Here is a 19,836-nt window from a genome sequence, read left to right as displayed (position 1 = left end):
TAGAAAAGGTACAGAGAAGGGCAATAAAAGGGATGGGATGGCTTCCCTATGAGGAAAGTCCCTTTGCCCTATCTTCCTGCTATGGATTTCCTTCACTCATTGATGAGATGTATCTAACATTGCCCATACTACCTCATGGGCTTCTTAACTTGTAAGCTGTACTGGATAAGTGTGATACAGAAATTCAGATTAGATTAGAAAGACTAAAGTGGCTAGGGCTCTTCAGCTTGGAGAACAGATGACTCAGGGGGTGATATGATAGAGGTCTATAAAATAGTGAGTGGAAAAGTTAAATCTGAATCGCTTGTTTAGTCTTTCAAAAAAATATTAGGACTAGGGGACATGTGAACTGCTAAGTAGTAGAATTAAACCAAACCAGAGAAAATATTTCTTCACACAACATGTAGTTAAACTCTGGAATTCTTTGCCGAAAAATGTGGTGAAATCTGTTAGGTTAGAAGGATTTTAAAAAGGTTTGAATAATTTCCTAAAAGAGAAGTCCATAAGCCATTATTGAGATATCTTGAGGACCCTTGCTGGTAGAGATTAGAAAGCCCACTAGGATATTCCCAATTCATAGAGCAATCAGAGTGATGATTGCTGCGAGACTGAAGGTGAGACAGTGTATGAGCAGACTTTGTTCTATTGCCTTGGAGGCCAAGGAGAAGCTCCGTCTTCCTAAAGCAGGAATCCTGGTGTTGGTTGTCACTAGAAAGGCCACCATTCCCATAGAAGGGGTCTTAACCATAAAGGATTCAGAGGATAGAAGAATAGAAACTTTGTTGAAACAGTCCTTTGAGATTTTAGCACTGGCCTCTAAGATGCATGACCAGGGCCTCTCTATGTTGGACACAATAATTACTGGAGGGCCTCTAGTTATCAGGGAGGCAGAGTAAGCCTTCTAGGAGAATGCACTTTGATTTAATTTGAGCTTTGGCAAATAATTATGGCTGCAATAGTAGCAGCTTATTGTTTGTTGTGACTCCAAAATTGATAGGCTGATATGTTATCCAAGATGCACTGGGGTAAATAGCCTTTCCTTAGCAGGCTCTTATTTGGAGAGGATTTGGAGGAAAATGTGAAGGATAAATCCAAGGTTCTAAACTCCCAGGGCACAAGCAGTAAAGGACATTAAAGACTTTTTCCACCAGGACCTCCTATATGATTTCTGGAAGTACTATCCAGCGAAGCCTGTGGTATCTTGGACGTATCAGTTTCAAGGGAAAGGCCAGACCTTTTAAGGACACAAAAGAGGTGGAAGAAAAGGAAGGCCTGGACACGTGATGATATTTTGGGGTTCCATCTTCCAGTGGAGGTGTGGGCAATCACCTGGCACTGTTTTAATGGAAGTAGACTCAGTTCATTTTGGACTGGGGAGTCTTAAGAGGTCTTGTGGAACATTTATGCACTCAAATTTGTTCACCGCCTCACAGATGTTTTTGTGTCATCCCCTTGCCATCCTTCCTTTAGTAATCTTCAGTGAAGGGGTTGGGGGGAACAAAAGAATCAATCCTTGTAACTACAGCAAATAGAACAACTTTATAGGCAAGAACAGTTGACAAGAATGGGAAGAACCACACAAGCTCTTGGCAACTTAGGCAGGCTTCTGAGCAGCCCATAGGAACAGAACAGGTGGCTCAGTATCTATCGTGCACTGCTCGGCAGTGCCGCTTTGCAAAAAGACCAGGTAGTCTTGACTTGCAATAAATGTCATTCATTTGATTTTTATCTTTATGTAGTTGGTACATGGAAAAGAACTGTCACCTTTTGTCCTTGTTGAGTAAGTTTTTTTTTGCTGTCTTAAGTTGTAGGGTTTTTCTTTCAATGTTCTCTTTAATAATGGAGAATACTAAATCTCAGTTCAGTTGGAAATCAAATGTTTATTATGTTAGAAAATATGTTTCTTTATCTCATAAGTTATAGATGATCTTCCTTTCTGGTATTGCAGCATTATGAGGAGCCTCATGTTTGGTTTTTTTCCTGGGAGTTTAGGATTGTTTAGTATATTTAAATGAGATGTAGAACTGTTGGTGGGGTTTAATGCCATATTTCTCTCTCTTCTGGCTGCAGACTTCGAGGTGAGCATGCCAGATATCCTTTCTGAGCTCAGAGGCATTATAGCAAACCTCAGCATCACAGCATCACAGCTGAACCAGAATAAAACTCAAGAAATTCACAAGCTGAAGAAAGAACTGTGAGTTCAAATAAGGGCTCAGCTGGTTTTTGTAGGACATTTCCATTTTAGAAATATTTTAAGATGGCCTGTTATGAAATTATAGCCATGCCAAAGACAGAGGTGATATGAGCAAGACTGGTGATGCCAGTACCTCCAAAGGAATGAGGGCAGAGAAGATATTCTATCTACTTTGATGTCCTGAAACCATGCTTTCTCCAAGGACAAACAGGATACTGATAGTCTCACATGTAGGGTGACATCAGCCAATGGGCCCTCATATGGGAACTGCTCTCCAGCTTGTTTACCACAGCTTATAAGAATGAGCACCGCATATACACGTGCCTCTTGCTGTCACGTGGAACCTAGCCAGTTGCCATTTATCCATGGAGCAGAACATTAGCACTGAACTAGTGCTTCCTCATAGCTCACGTCAAATCACATATTTTTGAAAAAAGGTGATTCATTCTTTCTTGATTTGTGTAAGTCCTGTCATTGTTGATCAAGGTCCTTTTTCTGCCCTTGCACGCTTGCCTTAGTTAGGTTTCTCAGACATTTAAAGTTTCCTTTATTTTGCTAGCAGCTCACTTTTGGCCAGGGCATCCAGTTAGGTATTTTTCCAAACCGAGTATTTTGGTTTTGCTGCAACTTTTTTCTGGTATTAGGCATGCAAATTTCTCTCATGCATATTCATTGGAGATATCTTGAAAATCAGACTGGTTGGGGGTCTCCCAGGAGAAGTTTAAGAACCACTTCTCCAGAGAGTGAATTACAAGCATCTGCAGGAACCTATCCCTATTTTCCCAATAGGATCCATGGTTTACTTTCTATGGTTTTGAGGCACAACATGTACTGTTGGAACCTAATTAGAGTTTCTGTTTGGACCTTTATGTTTGAGAAGCAATTTATTTTACATAGTGTATATTTTACTACTTATATTGCCTTTTCTTTGTAACGTTGATTTGAGCTTCTGATAAAAAGACCTCTAAAAATTAAAAAAGAGAAGACTGCTGCATGCCCGAGTTCTGGGGAAAACCGCAGAAATAATGTCACAAAACTGTTCAGAGCCCTGAATTCCAAAATGTATCTTGAAAAATGTAAAATACGTTCCTGTGGTTTCTCAAGCTAATCACCTATTGAAATGTTATCAGAACATCAGTCATTACTGATAACAGAATGGTACAGTGTGTTCTCATTATTCCTGGTAGTATGATTCCTGAAAATGTTTGCAAACTGTGAAATCGCAAACAACAGAACACTGGGTCTATGGGAAAATAGAAGTTTTTAGAGATATATATTTACACTCCCTTCCCAAATCCTCTCCCTTCTCCACTGGTGGCATGCAGCAGTTTTTATTAAAAGTAGGCATGACTCTGCAAAATATTTAGGTGTAGCAAGGATCTCTGGATTGTAAAGCCAAACACTGCAGGATTGTTGATTTCTTTCCAATATCCTAAAGGTATAACCCAGTCAGACTGTGATATGATATCCCTTAAAAGTCTAGTCCATTGGCATTGGAAGCACCAGTCTGCATGGTGACACATTGACATTGAGAGTGTCTCAATCATCCTCAAGTTTGAGTATTCACAGAAGCCATTGGGATTGGTCATTGTCCAGTCCTCTTCAAGGCTGAGGGATAAGGATGCCAGGTATCAGATGGGGCCAAGTCTAACCTTCATCAAGCCCTTTCAAAGTGTGGTGTTGTAAACATCAAGGCACCAAGGTCACTGGTGCCCTCAAAGCACCCCCAACATGAGGACCGCCTATCCTCATGTGTAATAGCCTCCGAGGAGTCTAGATCTATCTCCCAGTACACCTCAAGTAACTCAGGAGGACCTGGCCACTCTGACTGTGATGGCAGCTTTTGAGGAATAGCTCATGAGTAAATTTGAGGAGCACATTGAGCACTTCTTTTCTTGGTGTGAATATTTGGTTTTGAGGGCATTGATGCAGAGGCTTGAGGTGGTTCAACTGATACTTGAAGTTCATTCACTGCATGCAGGAAACACATTGACACTGAGATCATGAAGGGCTTCAGAATCAAGACAGACTATACCAGTATCAATATGTAGTCCACTGGGATGGAAGTTTCTCTAACACATCAAAGATCTCCAGGCCTCCTGGTCCAGGCCTGACCAAGAGGTCAGTTGCTCAAGGCAGGCAGAGACTCTAGCATCTCCTGGAGAGTAGCTCTGTGTGTCAGATTCAAAGTGCTCTTGAGTATATGAAGAGGAATCAGGGGTCTTCTCAGAGGAGGCATCCACTGGTCTTCCTTCAGAATTTTCTCCACAGAAGAGGCACAAATCTCCCCCTGAGAAGCTCTTGCTCATTGAGCTTTTCAGGCAGATGGCCTCTTTAGAGAGAGAGGACAAACCAGGAGCAAAAACATTGGACATGAATGGCATTCCTAAGAATGTTATGACTGTGCCTGTTCACAGAATCCTGAGGGAGGTGTAGATGAGAATGTGGGAGACCACCCTCTCTTGTTTGTACCACCTGTTAACAAGAAGGTTGGCACTATAGCATTCAAAACGTTCTGGTATTTGACTTTGGGCAAATCACTTCACCCTCCTTTGCCTTAGGATGTAAGACCTTTTGAGCTGGAAAATTAATAAATTGCTATAGTACCAGAATTGTAACATGCTTTGAGCTCAGATTTGCAATGGCAAATAATTAAATTTTAAAATTAATAAAATCCAAACTCTTAAAGTAGTGCAAATGATGAGAGAGGAGAGGAAGGTGCTTTAGAATTTACTTGCTTGATGTTTAAAGTGGTGAGTGGTACATGAGCTGCATTGCTCTTCAAGGGACCCTGGCTAGTTGAGTTGCAGAGAATAATCCTTGCTGGCACGAAAGAAAGCCAGGGACCAAATGATTTAGAATAGCTTCTGCTGATACCTTGTGGGTTCTTTTTTTGGATGACAAATGTGCATAAAACTACAGACTCGCATACAATCACCCCGGAAGTAGATATGATAAACACCTTTTAATATGATACCTACAAAGTACACAGCTACATTGTTTCTGGTTACAGGTAGAGGATCTTCATAGCAGGCTCCTGAGCACAAAGAGAAGGCATGAAAGATCTGGACTGCAGAGGCTTGCAGCTAAGCTTCCATAGTCCATAGTGCAATTATATTCTTGCTATGCCTGGCAAAAGGGAGGGGAAAGCTCCTTGGCTGTAGTAGGGGGATTCAATAGGGCATATCAGATAATGGAAAACAGGCAAAGGCCAAAGGTAAAAGATTAACTGAAGGCCTTAGATACTCAGGGAGCTTTGTGAACCCAATTTCTAGTAACAGAAGCAGGTCACTTTGGTTTTTTCCATTTATAATTACAGACCACTCTTAGAAGAAAACACTTTATTTACAACAGAAATGTCTCCTGTTTTCTGTCTGCAGCTCTGATCTCCAGGACAAGCAATGGAAATTGAACTTTCAATACACTGACGAAATTGGTAATCTGAAAAAAGATTTCATCAGCTTAAAAGTGGAAAAGGAAAACCAGTGCAAGATCTTGATTTCCAAAGAACAGGCAAGTGTAATAGCTGAGTAGGTGCCATAGTAATGTGATATGGGAAACTGAAAAACGGGCTGAAAGATTTCTGGACTGGGGAGGTGGTTCAGTTCTGGTGACTTTTGTATCCCACAGTAAATGATAGCAGATAAAAAGACACGAACGGTCCATCAAGTCCATAGGCAACGGAACACTTTTTTGTTTGAAGAGACCCAAAAGCTCTGCCCCAGAACCCACTCCCATAATAATAATACTAATTGTAATGCCATTGTTTCAATTCATTTTTCATATATACACACAATATAATCTTATTAACAATACATAATGGTTAACCACAAAATTAAACTACACTGCATGTTTCTTAACATTCATTCCTACCAGAACACCTGGCCTTGGTCACACATGCAGAACACAGATAATCCCTATGCAAACGCAGAACCACAACCCCCCCCCCTTTTTTTACAAAACCATAGTGCGGTTTTTAGCGCCGGCCATGGCAGTAATGGCTCCGACCTCATAGGAATTCTATGAGCGTGGGAGATGTTAATGCCACAGCTGGCATTAAAAACCCCGCCATGGTTTTGTAAAAGGAGGGGGGGGGGTTGTCATGCCGCAAAGTCACGCTGGGTGGGGGGGAGAAATGAAAGAAAGAATAATGCCACACGCTGAAAATTTTAAATTAGATGCCTATGATCCAGTCTGATTAACAAGGTGGTCAAAGCTGTGCCCACCACTCTGTGTGCCCTAGTAACCCATGCTTAAACACTGGTTGTCAAGTCTCATGCCAATCATATAAGCAGCCAAACATGATGGAGTCTTAGTTATAAGTACAGCACCCCTGATGCAGGCCAAGAGCCAAATCATTGGCAGTGTCGGGTCTTTTTAGTGAATAAAGAATCACCTGCCCAAGTTCTATTGGCATGTACACTCTTTTGTGGGTGTTAGAGTCTTAGTTATAACCACATATTACCTCCAAAAACTGCTGATAGTATTCAAGTTACCAGTTAATATGTCTCCTCTCCCTCCTGAACTGCATAGCACCCTCATTTGCAACACATGACAATAAAGTGATCTACAACATTGGAGTTGCTAAAGCTTCACTTGTTTTTTTCCAGTTGTGGGACACAGATTGTAGAAGCCTATCTGGCATCAGCCTGAGTTCCTCCATGCTGGATTTTCTTTCAGTCTTTGGCCATTTGCAGGACATAGACTGGCACAGGCCTCAGTTCCCACTTCTCTTACCCAAGATAACATCTCAACAGCCATGTTGTGTTTTCATTCTCTTTCTATTTAGGCATCCCCTGTGTCTATCCAGTATATTTTTGAATTCGCTCACCATTTTTGACAACCACCTCTTCTGGAAGGGCATTCCAGGCATTAACTACCATCATGGTAAAAAAGTAGTAGTGGCATAGTAAGGGGGAGGGGTAGAGCACCCTGGATACCATCTTAGCAGGGGTATCACCCAGCAGCTGTAGAGCTACCTGGTGTCTCTCCTCTCCCTGCACCCTGTGATACTTCTTAAATGGTTCTATTCTTTGCCAGCAATGAGCAGGGACTCCTACCTGCTGCTCATGCTGGCCTCGAGCCCCTCTCTCTGATGTAACTTCATATTCATAGAACCAGGACATTGTGTCAGTAGAAAGGCTCAAGCTAGCTTGAGCAGTGGATAGGAGACTCTGCTTGCTGCCGGTGAAGAACAGAAGCATTTAACTGGGTATGCAGGGAATGCCTGTGGAGCGAATGAATGTTTCTCCAGGATGGACTCAACAGAGGTGTGGCTGGTGCCCCCCTCAAAGCATAGTGTTTTGTGCTTTAGGGCTCGAGTGGAAAAGGTGTCCTTGACCTCTCATCCAGTTATCACCAGATTTTTGAAAGGATTGTGGCTCCATCTGCCTCTGCAACAGCTGTTCCTGATGTGGAATCTTACCTTGGTTTTTCAGACCATCAATAAGGCCATATGAGCCTTTGTAAGAGGCGTCTTTAATAGATCTTACCATTAAGATGATTTTCTAGTAGCTATCGCTTCAGCCAGAAGGGTTTCGGAGCTACGAATTCTGTTATGCAGAGAGGCTTCCCTCAGGTTTAGGGAGGCAGGGGTCTCCCTCCACATGATCTCTTCCTTCTGCCAAGGTGGTTTGGGCCTTTCACATAAATCAGAAAGTCCAACTACCCATGCTCCATCCCAAATGGTTTGAAGAAAAGAGAGAAAGTGTTGAAATTGCTGGATGGTAGGAGAGTTCTCCATTGCCTTGAGGGGACAAATGATTTTCATCCCAGATCAACTTTTTGTGCTTATCAGTACTAGTTGACTGAAAAGGCCAGCTTCAAGGCTTCTATTTCCAGATGGATTTGCATGGTGATTTAGTTGGCGTACATCGACTGTGGTAAACTGTGGTTTCTTCATGGGCAGAGTCCTGGGATGTACCTCCTGGAGAAATTTGTAGGGCAGCTACATGGTCCACCCTCCATACTTTTACAAAGTTTTACAGAAAGGATGTGACAGCACAAAGGGATGCCGCATTTGAGTTCTCAGTGCTCATTGCAGGTTAAACCTGCCCCCCCCCCCCAGACTCGGGACTGCTTTGATACGTCCCACAGATCAAGGCTGATGTACCTTTTGCACCAAAAGGAAAGATTAGTTTCTTACCTCAATAATCTTCTTTCTGGTAGAAAGGTATATCAGTCTTAATGACCTCTGTCAATTTTTTCTCCTTCTTACCGTCTCAGGTATGTGTCTATAAAGGTTGAGATCTTCTCTTGTCAGACAGGTCTGAAGAATAAAGAGACATTTCTATTGCTAAGAGGCAAGTGAGAGTACGACAGCTTCATAAGTGTTAGTGCCTTGAGACAAACTGAAGAGCTATAGCACAGCCCAGTGAGGAAGGAGGCGGAACTGAGAAAGGTAGATGATGTCATCTACACAACTCACAGAGGAAAATAACCCAATGGTCAAGACTGATATACCTTTCTACCAGAAAGGAGATTATCAAGGTTAGAATCTAATCTTTCTATGACATTATATGACAATAACACCCAATATGAACTGATGGAAAATATGATTTTTAAAAAAAGTTGAATCTGATAGAGAGACACATTTGACTTTTTCCTAACCCATGAGTTTTCTGTTGCCAGAGAAACTCATTCAATGGGTGGACTATTGAAATTTCTGTAAGTGCACATGCCATCTTACAAGCCCCTTGCTGAATTTGCTCAAGCTATGATGGCTTATCAAAATCTGCCATAGGATGTAGGAAATGAAGCCTAATAGGATTATATTATAAGGGGTTGACAAAGAAGGTTAGAATTTGAGGTATGGATGGTGGGTTGTGATCCCTTATTTTACATATTTGGATTTTTATATGTGATTATTGTATTGTATTCATTCTGTAGCAATATAGCAAAATGGCAGAATATCAGATTGAAGAAAAATAAAAATGATACAGGCACATGGCCATGATCTAAGACTGTTGCTGCAGTAACCAGACTATGTACATAGGGATTTGGGTGGTTGTGTGTGGGTGGTAGTGGGGGGGTCATCATATAAAATAGGGGATAAAAGCCTTGGCTAGTTGTGAAAGAAGTCTTATGGTACTAGGTTTCCAAGGCAGGTTCTTCTACCTGAGTTGTATGCTCATAGAAGCAGAAAGAAACTGCCAGCTCAGGAAAAAAAATGTTGATAACTCGGAACAAGCAATGTTCTCTGGGCATACTGAGAAGTATCCAGTATATTACCTTCTATTATAAGGGGTTAATTTGCAGGAGCAGGAGGATCCCCTGCATGATTAATGCAGTGAAGCACCTTGGGATGAGGTTCTGAGAATTCTTGGATCTCCTCTTTTTACTTCTGTCTGTGAAATGAGGAAAGTAGGAGAGAGGGTAGTATATGGCTTTTGTTCATCTTTAAATTTTTTCTTTCAGACCTTGAAGCAGCTGCAGGAGATTATACAGGAGCAGGAGAAGAAATATTTGCAGTTGCTACATGAGAGAAGAGACACAGAGGTACACAATTCCCATCAATATCCAACATGGTTGAACTCATGAAAAGAAACATTTCAGAAATGATAGCTGGCCAAGCTATAAGGTTAAAATTTGGATGTTACATTCAAAGCAGTTTGGGTTTTGTCAGGATTAATGCTGCAAGACTGCACTTATGGCCTTATCTAATTAGATTTGTAATTTTGGATTCTGATAAGGTGGTTCTTACATCACTGGACCTTACAGCAGCCTTTGATCTGACAGATTATCAATTGATGCTCTCCTTTGGCATTGAAGGTTCAGTGTTTAACTGTTTTTCTTCATGTTAGTCACATATTTTGGAACAATTTGCAGCCTCTCAGTTTTTATTTATTGAAATGATGCTCAGAATTTTATAACAATATTATTCATAGTGCACACCATATTTCCAGCTTACTATATTACTTTATACATTTCCCATTGCTGATCACAAGTGCAGCACAACCTCTTCCAAGTTTCCCTTATTATAATGCAAAATCCCCACATCCCATTTTTCTTCTTCTCTTCCTCCCCCCAGGGTCTCTTACCATTCCATCTCCCATATTTAAGCTAATTCCATACTTCATTTGTCTGGAAGTCTGCTAAGTAAGGAGAAATTAGGTCTTATCTACTAATTTTCTCCATTCTCTCCAGACCAGTCCAGAACCCACCCTTAGATATTCTGACCTTGTCAGTGCAGTGTGATTTGAAGACGAGATTGACTGTCAGCTAGCAGAGGTTTTTATAGTTAACATTTTTCTTTTGTCTGATGCCATTGATGTTCAAAACTAAAAAAAAAAAAAGAAAAGAGTGTGAAAATGAGAGAAAACAGAAAAGGCAAAGAGAGCGGCAAATTTGTTCTTGCCATTTAGCTTTGGTACAAAAATACTGACTTAGATAGTTCTCAGAAGTCAGGTATTCTCAATCTCTGTCTTCTGATTGGAGTTCATAACCCAAGTGTCTGGACCAGCCTGGAGGGATGAAAGAAAAGATCAGCTAAGACCTATTAAAGTAAGAACTTTGTTTTAGCATGCTGGCCTGGGTCAAACCCAGATTGATTTGGATGGACCAGTTTAAGCAGTGATAGTAATAGTGTTGTTACCAATATTTTTGAACAGATTTTAAAATCCACTCCCAGCACAGAGAGTGGTCTACTCTTATATCTACCATAATTAGTAGGGTCTTTTCCCCATTTGCAAATAACTCTCACCTCTTGCATAGTATTATACAGCATTGTAGTTTCCTCTACGAATGTATTACATGTGGTTTGTAAGCAATTTTACCAGCTGTTTTGAAAAGAGCTTGTAGAACTGTGTAGTATAGCTAGTGTGACCATATGGCTCCAGAAAAAAGGGGACGGATTGAGACATCCGGGTTTTACTTCCATTGAAAGCAACCAAGATGTCTCAATCTTTTCTCCTTACTTCCATTGCTTTCAATGGAAGTAAAACCCGGATGTCTCAATCCGTCCCCTTTTTTCTGGAGCCATTTGGTCACACTAAGTATAGCCATCAGTTCCTGGAGTCTTTCATAAATGATATTGTTTGGCTGCTAGGAGGACTTCATGGGTTATTATGTGGCTGTTCAGTATTCCACTTTGATGGACCATTGGGTCTGACCTAGCCTAGCACTTGCAGTCAATTTTCTCTATAATTTTTGCTGGCCCATATGCACATGAAAAACATTTCATGCGTTTCAGCCTTGACTCCATGTTTGCAGTGTAACCTATGTTCACAATAAAGAAAGCCAGCCAAACTTTTGTGCGTGCATTTGCTAGGCATATGTGTTTCCTTTCTAACCCCTGTATGCATGCATACATCTTAAAGGGAGCATTGCTTATGGTCTTCTGACAGTTACTTTTTGTGCTGCTCTTGCATCACTTAGCATAGTGTAAGCCAATAGAATCACCTTTGAAAGAGTTCCTGATGTGAAAGGCATACACTGAATGATAGAGCACATACCATAAAAGATTTAAAACTTACCTGATAGTTTATATGTGTTTTGGTACTGGTATTGGGTTGTTGTTTTTTTAATGTCTTTAGTTTTATGCTTATTTTAAGTTATATTTTATGAAACTTATTGTAAACTGTTTAGCCAATTTTAGATAAACGGTATATTAAAAACCAATAAACTTGGGTGAAAAAATAGTTAAAATAAAAATAGTTTTAAAAACCTTGTCAGTTCATTACTGGTTATTTCTGGTCAGGATCTGACCTGCAGCTTTTCTTTTAGAATTTGTACAGTGAAATATTTCGACTGAAACAGTCACTTCAGATCCTTGAAACAGAGAAGTCTGTACTGCAGGAGGAACTAGCAAAGAGTGAGGAAACAAGCAAGAGAGACTGGCTGGAAAAGAGAATATCACTGGAAAAGGAGGTGAGTGGTATCTGAATTGTGCACAGATGCACCTACTTGCGGGGTTCATAGACAACAGCGCGAAAGACAAAAGCGCGCGCCGACAATTGAGCGCAGCACGCGCCGCCGCGCCACTCTAAATTAGTTTTTAGGGGCTCCGACGGGGGTTTTTGTTGGGGAACCCCCCCAGTTTACTTAATAGACATCGTGCCGGCGTTATGGGGGGTTTGGGGAGTTGTAACCCTCCACATTTTACTGTAACGGATGTAGCGGTATATAAGAAATAAATTACATTACATTACATTAAACTGAACTTTTTCCCTAAAAACAGGGAAAAAGTGAAGTTTTCAGTAAAATGTGGGGGGTTACAACCCCCCACACCCCCCACAACGCTCCCACAATACGGCGCGATGTCAATTAAGTAAAGTGGGGGGGTCCCCCCACACACACCCCCGTCAGAGCACTAGACACAGTAATTTAGAGCGGTGTGGCGGCGCACGCTGCGCTCAGTTGTCTGGGCGCGCCTTTGTCCCGGCGCGCTTTTGACCTGACACCACTTGCGGTGCTGAAGGGCACTCTGGTGGCAGTGAAAGTTATTGCTGGATATGTACAGCAGTGTAATGTTAAATTGTAGTATAGAGTACGTTCAGGGTTAAAATTCATGGTGCCTGTGGGGTACAGGATATGTTTCATGTATAAAAGGTGCATTTTTTTGAGGAGGAGATTTTTTTTAACAGCACAGATCTGTTCTGTCTCTTGCTTGCATTTTAGTGCCGCTCATAATACTATCTAAGCCAGTGTTTTTCAACCTTTTTTGGGCAAAGGCACACTTGTTTCATGAAAAAAATCACGAGGCACACCACCATTAGAAAATGTTAAAAAATTTAACTCTGTGCCTATATTGACTATATATAAAGTAATTCACTTGAGTGCCACCGCCGCCATCGGGAACAGGCCGGCGCCAAGTTCTCCCTGCTTCTCTTCCCCGCGGGGCCGACCAACTCTCGCCACCCGTCGTCAATTCTAACGTCGGAGAGGACGTTCTAGGCCAGCCAGGCAGCGATTGGCTGGCCCAGAACGTCCTCGCCGACGTCAGAATTGATGCGAGTGGCGAGAGTTGGCCGGCCCCACAGGGAAAAGCAGGGAGAACTTGGCGCCGGCCTGTTCCCGATGGCGGCGGTGGCACTCAAGTGGCTAAAGAGCCGCAGTTTGCCGGCCTAGGGACAACACTGGAGGGTGGCCAGCTGTGCACCCCCTTGGGACGTAAACCCGGGGTGGGGCAGACCGCCCCCCCCCACCCTGGTATGCCACTATCTGTACCTCACTCCCTCCCTATGACCAAAAATTCTCCTTTCTTCTATTCCCCGTGTACACAACCATCTCTTTCCCTCCCTTCCTCTCTCCAAAGTCCATGCCTTCTGTGTCCAAACACTCATTCCCTCCCCCACCTCAGCATCTCTTTCCCTCCCTTCCTCTCTCCCAAGTCCATTTCTTCTGTGTCCAAAAACGCATTCCCTCCCCCACCTCAGCATCTCTTTCCCTCCCTTCCTCTCTCCCAAGTCCATGCCTTCTGTGTCCAAAAACCCATTCCCTCCCCCACCTCAGCATCTCTTTCCCTCCCAAGTTCATGCCTTGTGTCCAAAACGCACTCCCTCCCCCGTTTTGTGTTCCGTGTTTGCCTCCCAGCCCATCTTTGCAACTTTCTCAGCAAAACGAAGCTCAAGCCGCGAGGCTTGTCTTCTGCTTCCTGCCTGCCCTGCCGCGCACAAATAGACGAACGGAAGTATTCTCCGACGTCAGCGCTGACGTCGGAGGGCAGGCTTTGCTTAAGCCCTCCCTCCAACGTCAGCGCTGACATCGGGGAACGCTTGCGATCGGCTATATGTTAGCTGCAGGGCAGGCAGGAACAGAAGACGAGCCTCGCGGCTCGAGATGTATTGAACTCCGCGGGTCCCCCATCCAGCTCTCTCCTGTCCACGTGGGGCGGACCGCCCCTCTCCCTAGACTGTGGCCTAGGACCCTGGGGGAGCCCGGGCCCCCTGTCAGCTCCGGGCCCCTGAATGCAGGACTGGTGGTACTGCCCTGATGGCGGCCCTGACTGTACGGCACACCAGGCAACATCTCGCGGCACACTAGTGTGCCGCGGAACAGCGGTTGAAAAACACTGATCTAAGCCATTCTGCTACTAATGAGGGTTTTTTCTGTCCCAAAGGCGACCAATCTGAGATTGATGTACCTGGAGGCAGAAGATTCCAAGTCTGAAATTATTGCAAGAACCACAAGAAATGTAAGAATGGGAATGGTTGAATGCTCAAAACAATGCCAATGAAGCCTATCTAGCCTTCACCCAAATAATCTGTCTAGCAGAGTAACTCTAAAATGGGCAGCTCTAGTGGAAAGCCTTACTTCTTTCTGCCTGTACAGTTGCTTCCAGAGAGGTGGGAGGAGAAGATTTCATTAACATCCAAGTGGAAATGGAGAGAAGTGGAAGAAATATGCCACTTATCCATTTCAATTATCTACTGCTTAATTGTGCTTAAGCATACTCAGAATTCTCCATGGAAAAACAGGATATAAATTAGCCACACCTATGAGTGACATCTGACCTGGTTTTGTCAGGTTGACCACTTTCCCAAAGCCCAAGAGTATAGAAAAACTCTCTGGGCAGGTGCAAGTTCTTCTTTTTCTGTCTACTTCGTTTGCCTAGCAAAACAGTATGAAATCATTTTGTCTTTCTCTGTCTTGGTATTCAACAGTGAAAGGACTTGCAAAGAACCCCTGTGAGCCTGTTTATATCTTTACACAGCATTATTGAGTTGTTCTAAAGAAAAAAACAGCAAAGGTCCATGCACAATCCTTACATTTCTCCTTGAGTACCCAGGAGGGTTGTATTCTAACTTGTAAAGCTCTCACTGACTCAGGGTCCTCAGCTGGGGTCTCCTTCTCAATCAGGGTGAGCTCTGGGTCCTTACACCTCCGACCTGCTATTCCCCCTCCAGGTTCCAGGATAGAGAAGTCAATCTGACCTCCGCACCCATCCAGGGATGGCTTATTCCCCTCCTTTATCCCAGCTTACTCCCTTGGCCAGGTCTATGCAAATACTATGCTAATTTCTCTAACCTACATCTTTCAGTCAATCTGGTTTTACCATCAGTATTTTCAGAATTAAGTAACAATAATCTTGAGGATTTGGATTGCTCCCCCCCCTGTCACCTCTCACACAGCTCTCTCTCTACTAAGCTACAACCTCCCATGCAGGGTCTTGCCCTTCACCCAACTTGGATAGGCCTGAGGACTCACTCCCAACTTCTGATAACTTCTCTGGGGTTTCTTCCCTCCAGGGCTCTCATTCCTCATGAAGGGACATATACCCCATCACATACCTCCCTCCTTTTTTCTAGGACTCCCAGTCCCTCTCCATGCACATGCCTGGTGGTAGAGCTGCTGCCTCTGCGCCTAGAGGTTATGAGATCAAAGCCCAGGGCTACTCCTTGTACCTGTACATATGTAAACTGCTTTTGAGTGTACAAAAAGGCAGTGTACAAGTCCCGGTCCCTTTCCTTTCCATGCCTCTTTTCCTCTGGGTTCACTGCTCCTCCCTCCTGGGATAGGTAGTCAGCATTTGTATGACTCCTCCCTGCCTGATGTTATAAGCTTGGAGGGCAGGTACCACAGCATTAATCGAGCATTGCTGTTTTTCAGATGTCCTAGCCACTTCAATGGGGCATGGTCTGTTATTAGGGTAAAGTGTTGACCTAATAGATAGTAATGTAAGGACTCTACTACCCATTTGACTGCTAGATATTCTTTTTCTGTGGTGGAATACTTCTGCTTTTGTTGGCTTCTGACTTAAGTGCATAATTGAATATTCCTCCTCCTTGGTCTCCTGACTCCAGGTCTCCTACTCCAGAGGTGTCAGTCTGCAGGGTGAACTCCTGCCTGAAATCAATGTTCTTAAGTTCAGGCTCTCTGCATAGGGCCTCCTTGAGATTCTGGAAGGCTAGCTTTGCTTGATTAAGCCAGATTAATCTATTAGGGTGGAAATTTTGTAGTTATGTATGAAGATCTACAACTACCTCTGAAAATTGGAAACAAATTTGCGATAATATCCCACAAACCTTAGAAATGGCCTCAATTCCTTTTTTGTCTTTGGGACTGGTGTTTTCTGAATTACTTCCACTTTTGAGATTATGAGTTTCATCCATCCATTTCCCCTTGGTACCCCAAGTACTTGACCTCCCACTGGCCAAGAGAGCACTTCTTTGATCTGGCTGTTAACCCTGCTTTCCTCAGGGATTCACATACAGTGGATAGGTGCTTAAGGTGATTCTCCCACATTGTTGAGTTAGTGGTGGATTGTATTATTGGAGACTTGGCCTACGCCTATGGGTAGGCGAGATGACAATTGGTGTCAGGAGTGAGATCCAGAAACCGCCAACCAGGCTTGTGACTCATGAACCCCTCTGGCGCTCTATCCAAGGAGACAAAGGTAAAGGTATCTAGTCTGAGTGGTAGAGGGAGAACCGGAGGTCGACAGCTGTGGGGTATGCATAAAATACAATAAGGCTCGTTAAAACAGCCAGAAGTAAGGATACCCTGAGAAGGGTACAGACCTCATCAAGAAGGGGAGTGCCCTTTTGGAAAGAGCCACATTTTAACAGCCTGTGATATGTCTTTGGATGTGCCTGAAGTAGAGTTCAGTTTGTACTCTTATTTTACAGACAGAAACTTTAGAAATGAATCTGTTCCGTTTTAAGAAGGAAGTGAAGAAACTAGATGATCTCCTGGAGCGAATTCGAAAGGTGAATTCTAAGGCTAGTAAGCGAGATAATCTATAGAGACTGGGTGAGATTTTCCAAGGTCAAGTTCATAACTTTTTTTTTCTTTCCTCCAGGCTCTCCTGTCAATTCCTGACATGGTGGCCAATTGCCAGGAGCTGAAGGGAGTGATGGACCTTCTTGGTTGGTGGGAAGATGAGAAGCATTGGAAAGGAGCTACCTACTTGCAACTAGCAAATAACTGATAACATACCTCTTTATGCATGATGCATTGAGTCTGCCAACTTGTTTCCAGAAAACATCTAATGCGCAGATGTCTACATGAAAGGTTTATGGAGAAGTTGGTTTTAAATAAAGAACAGCTTAGGGTACAAGGCATGAGCTCATACTGTACCTAAGACAACATGGATGACTTAATGTGGCACAGGCACACGTCTGGAGTAATACATTACTCAAATTATGGTTTGTGTTTAAATAAATTTATTTTGTAATTTGCAAGCTGGTGTGGTTTAGTAAAGCCTCTTCCCTGGTCATGTTCTTGTCACCTCCCCTACTCCATCCTTTAATATGTGTTTTTGACTAGTCTGATAATGGAACAAGGGTGTACATAGCTGGAATGGTTTTATCTTGATCTCTCTTCATTTGTTTATCTGCAAAGGTTATTAAACTAGATGCCTGCTCTTTTGATTTATTACCTTTTATATAAGATCTTTCACAACTGAAGCTGCACCAAAGTGGTTTTACATTAAAATTTAAAACAATATTGGAACTGATATTCAGCTGGTTGAAATCAATGTTTTGCTGACCACCAGTGATGTTATTCCCAGAAATTCAATGCTAGGCCGTGTCCAGGCTCTTGACACTGAATTGCCAAGTACCGTATTTTCACTCATATACCGCGTACCCGTGTAAAATGCGCACACGGGTATAGCGCGCGGGAAACTGTAATTTATGTAAAGAAATTTTTATATAGCGCGCACACCTGTATACCACGCATGCCGCCCCGACTCTCCCGTCGCCGCCCTGACTCTCCTTTCGCCCGCCCCGACTCTCCTTTCGCCCACCCCGACTCTCCTCTGGCCGCCCCGACTCTCCTTTCGCCCGCCCCGACTCTCCTCTCCCCCTTGAAGTCCTGTCCCCACCCTGAAAGCCTGATGCCCCCCCCCCCGACGTCCGATTCACCCCTCCACAGAACCGCTCGCACCCCCACCCTGAAGGACCGCTCGCACCTCCACAGCCTCCTCCCCCCCCATCATGGAGAAGCTGCCTACCGTTGTCCTGCTGCTTCCTCTGCCGGAGGTCCCGCCCCTTCTCTGTGCCCTGCGTCTGCGCTGCTTCCTCTTCCGGCGGTCCTGCCCTTTCTCTGATGTCAGAGAAAGGGCGGGACCGCCGGAAGAGGAAGCAGCGCAGACGCAGGCCTCAGAGAAGCGGCGGGACCGCCAGCAGAGGAAGCAGCAGGACAACGGTAGGCAGCTTCTCCATGATGGGGGGGGGAGGCTGTGGGGGTGCGAGTGGTCCTTCGGGGTGGGGGTGCGAGCGGTCCTGCGGGGGGTGAATCGGACGTCGGGGTGGGGGAGGAACTATGTAAAAAAAAAATTGTACAATGCACTCACGAATATAACGCGCATAGTTATACTCGGTTTGTAAAATCGTGTATAACGCGTGCGTTATATGCGTGAAAATACGGTATACAGGGCCAGTGAAAACATAACTGGTTAAGTACAGTATTCAGCACTTATGAATATTGAACTGCATAAAGATAGAACCGACTTTTATGTGGCTACCTTGGCTGATTAAATGCTGAATATGGGCACTTACCTGGCCAGGTGCTGACCATCCCAGGAAATTGCCCAAAATAGCTGGTTTTGCATTGGGCACTAACTAGACATTTTCAGCGACAGTATCCTGTCGGTTTAAATCATTTTAAATATTGATTTTATTACATTTAATAACTTATCACCTCTTGAATACATTTGAAATTGATGCCTATTCATTCCCTTTGCAATTCTTTTCTACAAAAACAGTTCTAGTAACTATGTAGACCCTGGAGAAAACTGGATTCTTTGTAGGTTACGATGCTTATTCGTTCTGTATGTTAGTTCAATAAAAATTAGAAGACATAGAGGCACTTGCACATAAAGTACCATAGAAACCTACACCCACAAGCCTTCCCTCTGACAGTGAGAAGATTCTGGGTCAGCTGTGCAGCGTGTGAGTCGCTGCCTGCGTCCCTGCACAGAGTGCTGCAGGGGGAGGAAGGAGCTAGTCTAGCTCCAACAAGTAATAGGGTCAGGGTGGAGAGTGGTGCAGCAAGTGGGGAGGCAGCGGCTTCAGCAGTGGGTGGGCAAGGAGGGATCCCTAGTGGCCAGGCTGCGTACTGCGTTTTGAGAAATACTACTACTTCATCTAGGGGAGAGCACCAGCACACAGGCTCAGTCCAGGGACTTCACCAGCAAGTGTGGCTGCATTCCCCTGCTGTCTACGGAGAACATCTGTTACAAGTAGAAACATAGAAAGATGACGGCAGAAAAGGGCTATAGCCCATCAAGTCTGCCCACCCTACTGACCCACCCCTTTAGTCTATGCCCTAATAACCCAATTCCTTAACTTAACCTTCATAGGGATCCGACATAGGCATCCCATTTGTTCTTAAAGTCTTGTACGCTGCTTGCCTCGATCACCTGCACTGGAAGCTTGTTCCAATGATCCACCACTCTCTCTGTATGAAAAAAAGCAACTTTGCTTTCTGTGTGTATGAAAAGGACATAGTTTTCTGTTAGCATTGACTGCAGGATTCATCTGTATTAATCTGGCTTGTTTTTAGCGCTGGCCTCGGCAGTAACAGTTTAGACGCTTATAGGAATTCTATGAGCATTGGAGCTGTTACCGTGGTAGCTGGCACTAAATACGCTAGTGTAGCTTTGTAAAGTAGGTGGTTAAAAGGCTATGTCATTGAAAGTAAATTGAATCAAATCGAAAAGTTGATTCAATAGATCAAATCAAATTGAATTTTTTTCC

General features: G+C 43.6%; 1 protein-coding gene across 3 annotated transcripts in view; it reads left to right on the top strand.

The window, feature by feature from the left end:
• The window catches only part of SPAG5 (sperm associated antigen 5), a 90,092-nt gene extending 72,593 nt beyond the window's left edge, over positions 1-17,499 (top strand). For all 3 annotated transcript variants that reach the window (XM_033922939.1, XM_033922937.1, XM_033922938.1), the window contains exons 19-25: positions 2,071-2,194; positions 5,575-5,707; positions 9,611-9,691; positions 11,918-12,061; positions 14,253-14,327; positions 16,762-16,842; positions 16,935-17,499. In XM_033922939.1, the coding sequence (XP_033778830.1) occupies positions 2,071-2,194; positions 5,575-5,707; positions 9,611-9,691; positions 11,918-12,061; positions 14,253-14,327; positions 16,762-16,842; positions 16,935-17,063 (767 nt within the window). In that variant the 3' untranslated portion in view covers positions 17,064-17,499. The remainder of the gene's footprint in view (positions 1-2,070; positions 2,195-5,574; positions 5,708-9,610; positions 9,692-11,917; positions 12,062-14,252; positions 14,328-16,761; positions 16,843-16,934) is intronic.
• The last annotated feature ends 2,337 nt before the right edge of the window (positions 17,500-19,836 follow it).

Source organism: Geotrypetes seraphini, chromosome 15 (assembly GCF_902459505.1).
Source record: "Geotrypetes seraphini chromosome 15, aGeoSer1.1, whole genome shotgun sequence".
NCBI classification, from domain to species: Eukaryota; Metazoa; Chordata; class Amphibia; order Gymnophiona; family Dermophiidae; genus Geotrypetes; species Geotrypetes seraphini.
This window is presented reverse-complemented; position numbering and strand designations above follow the sequence as displayed.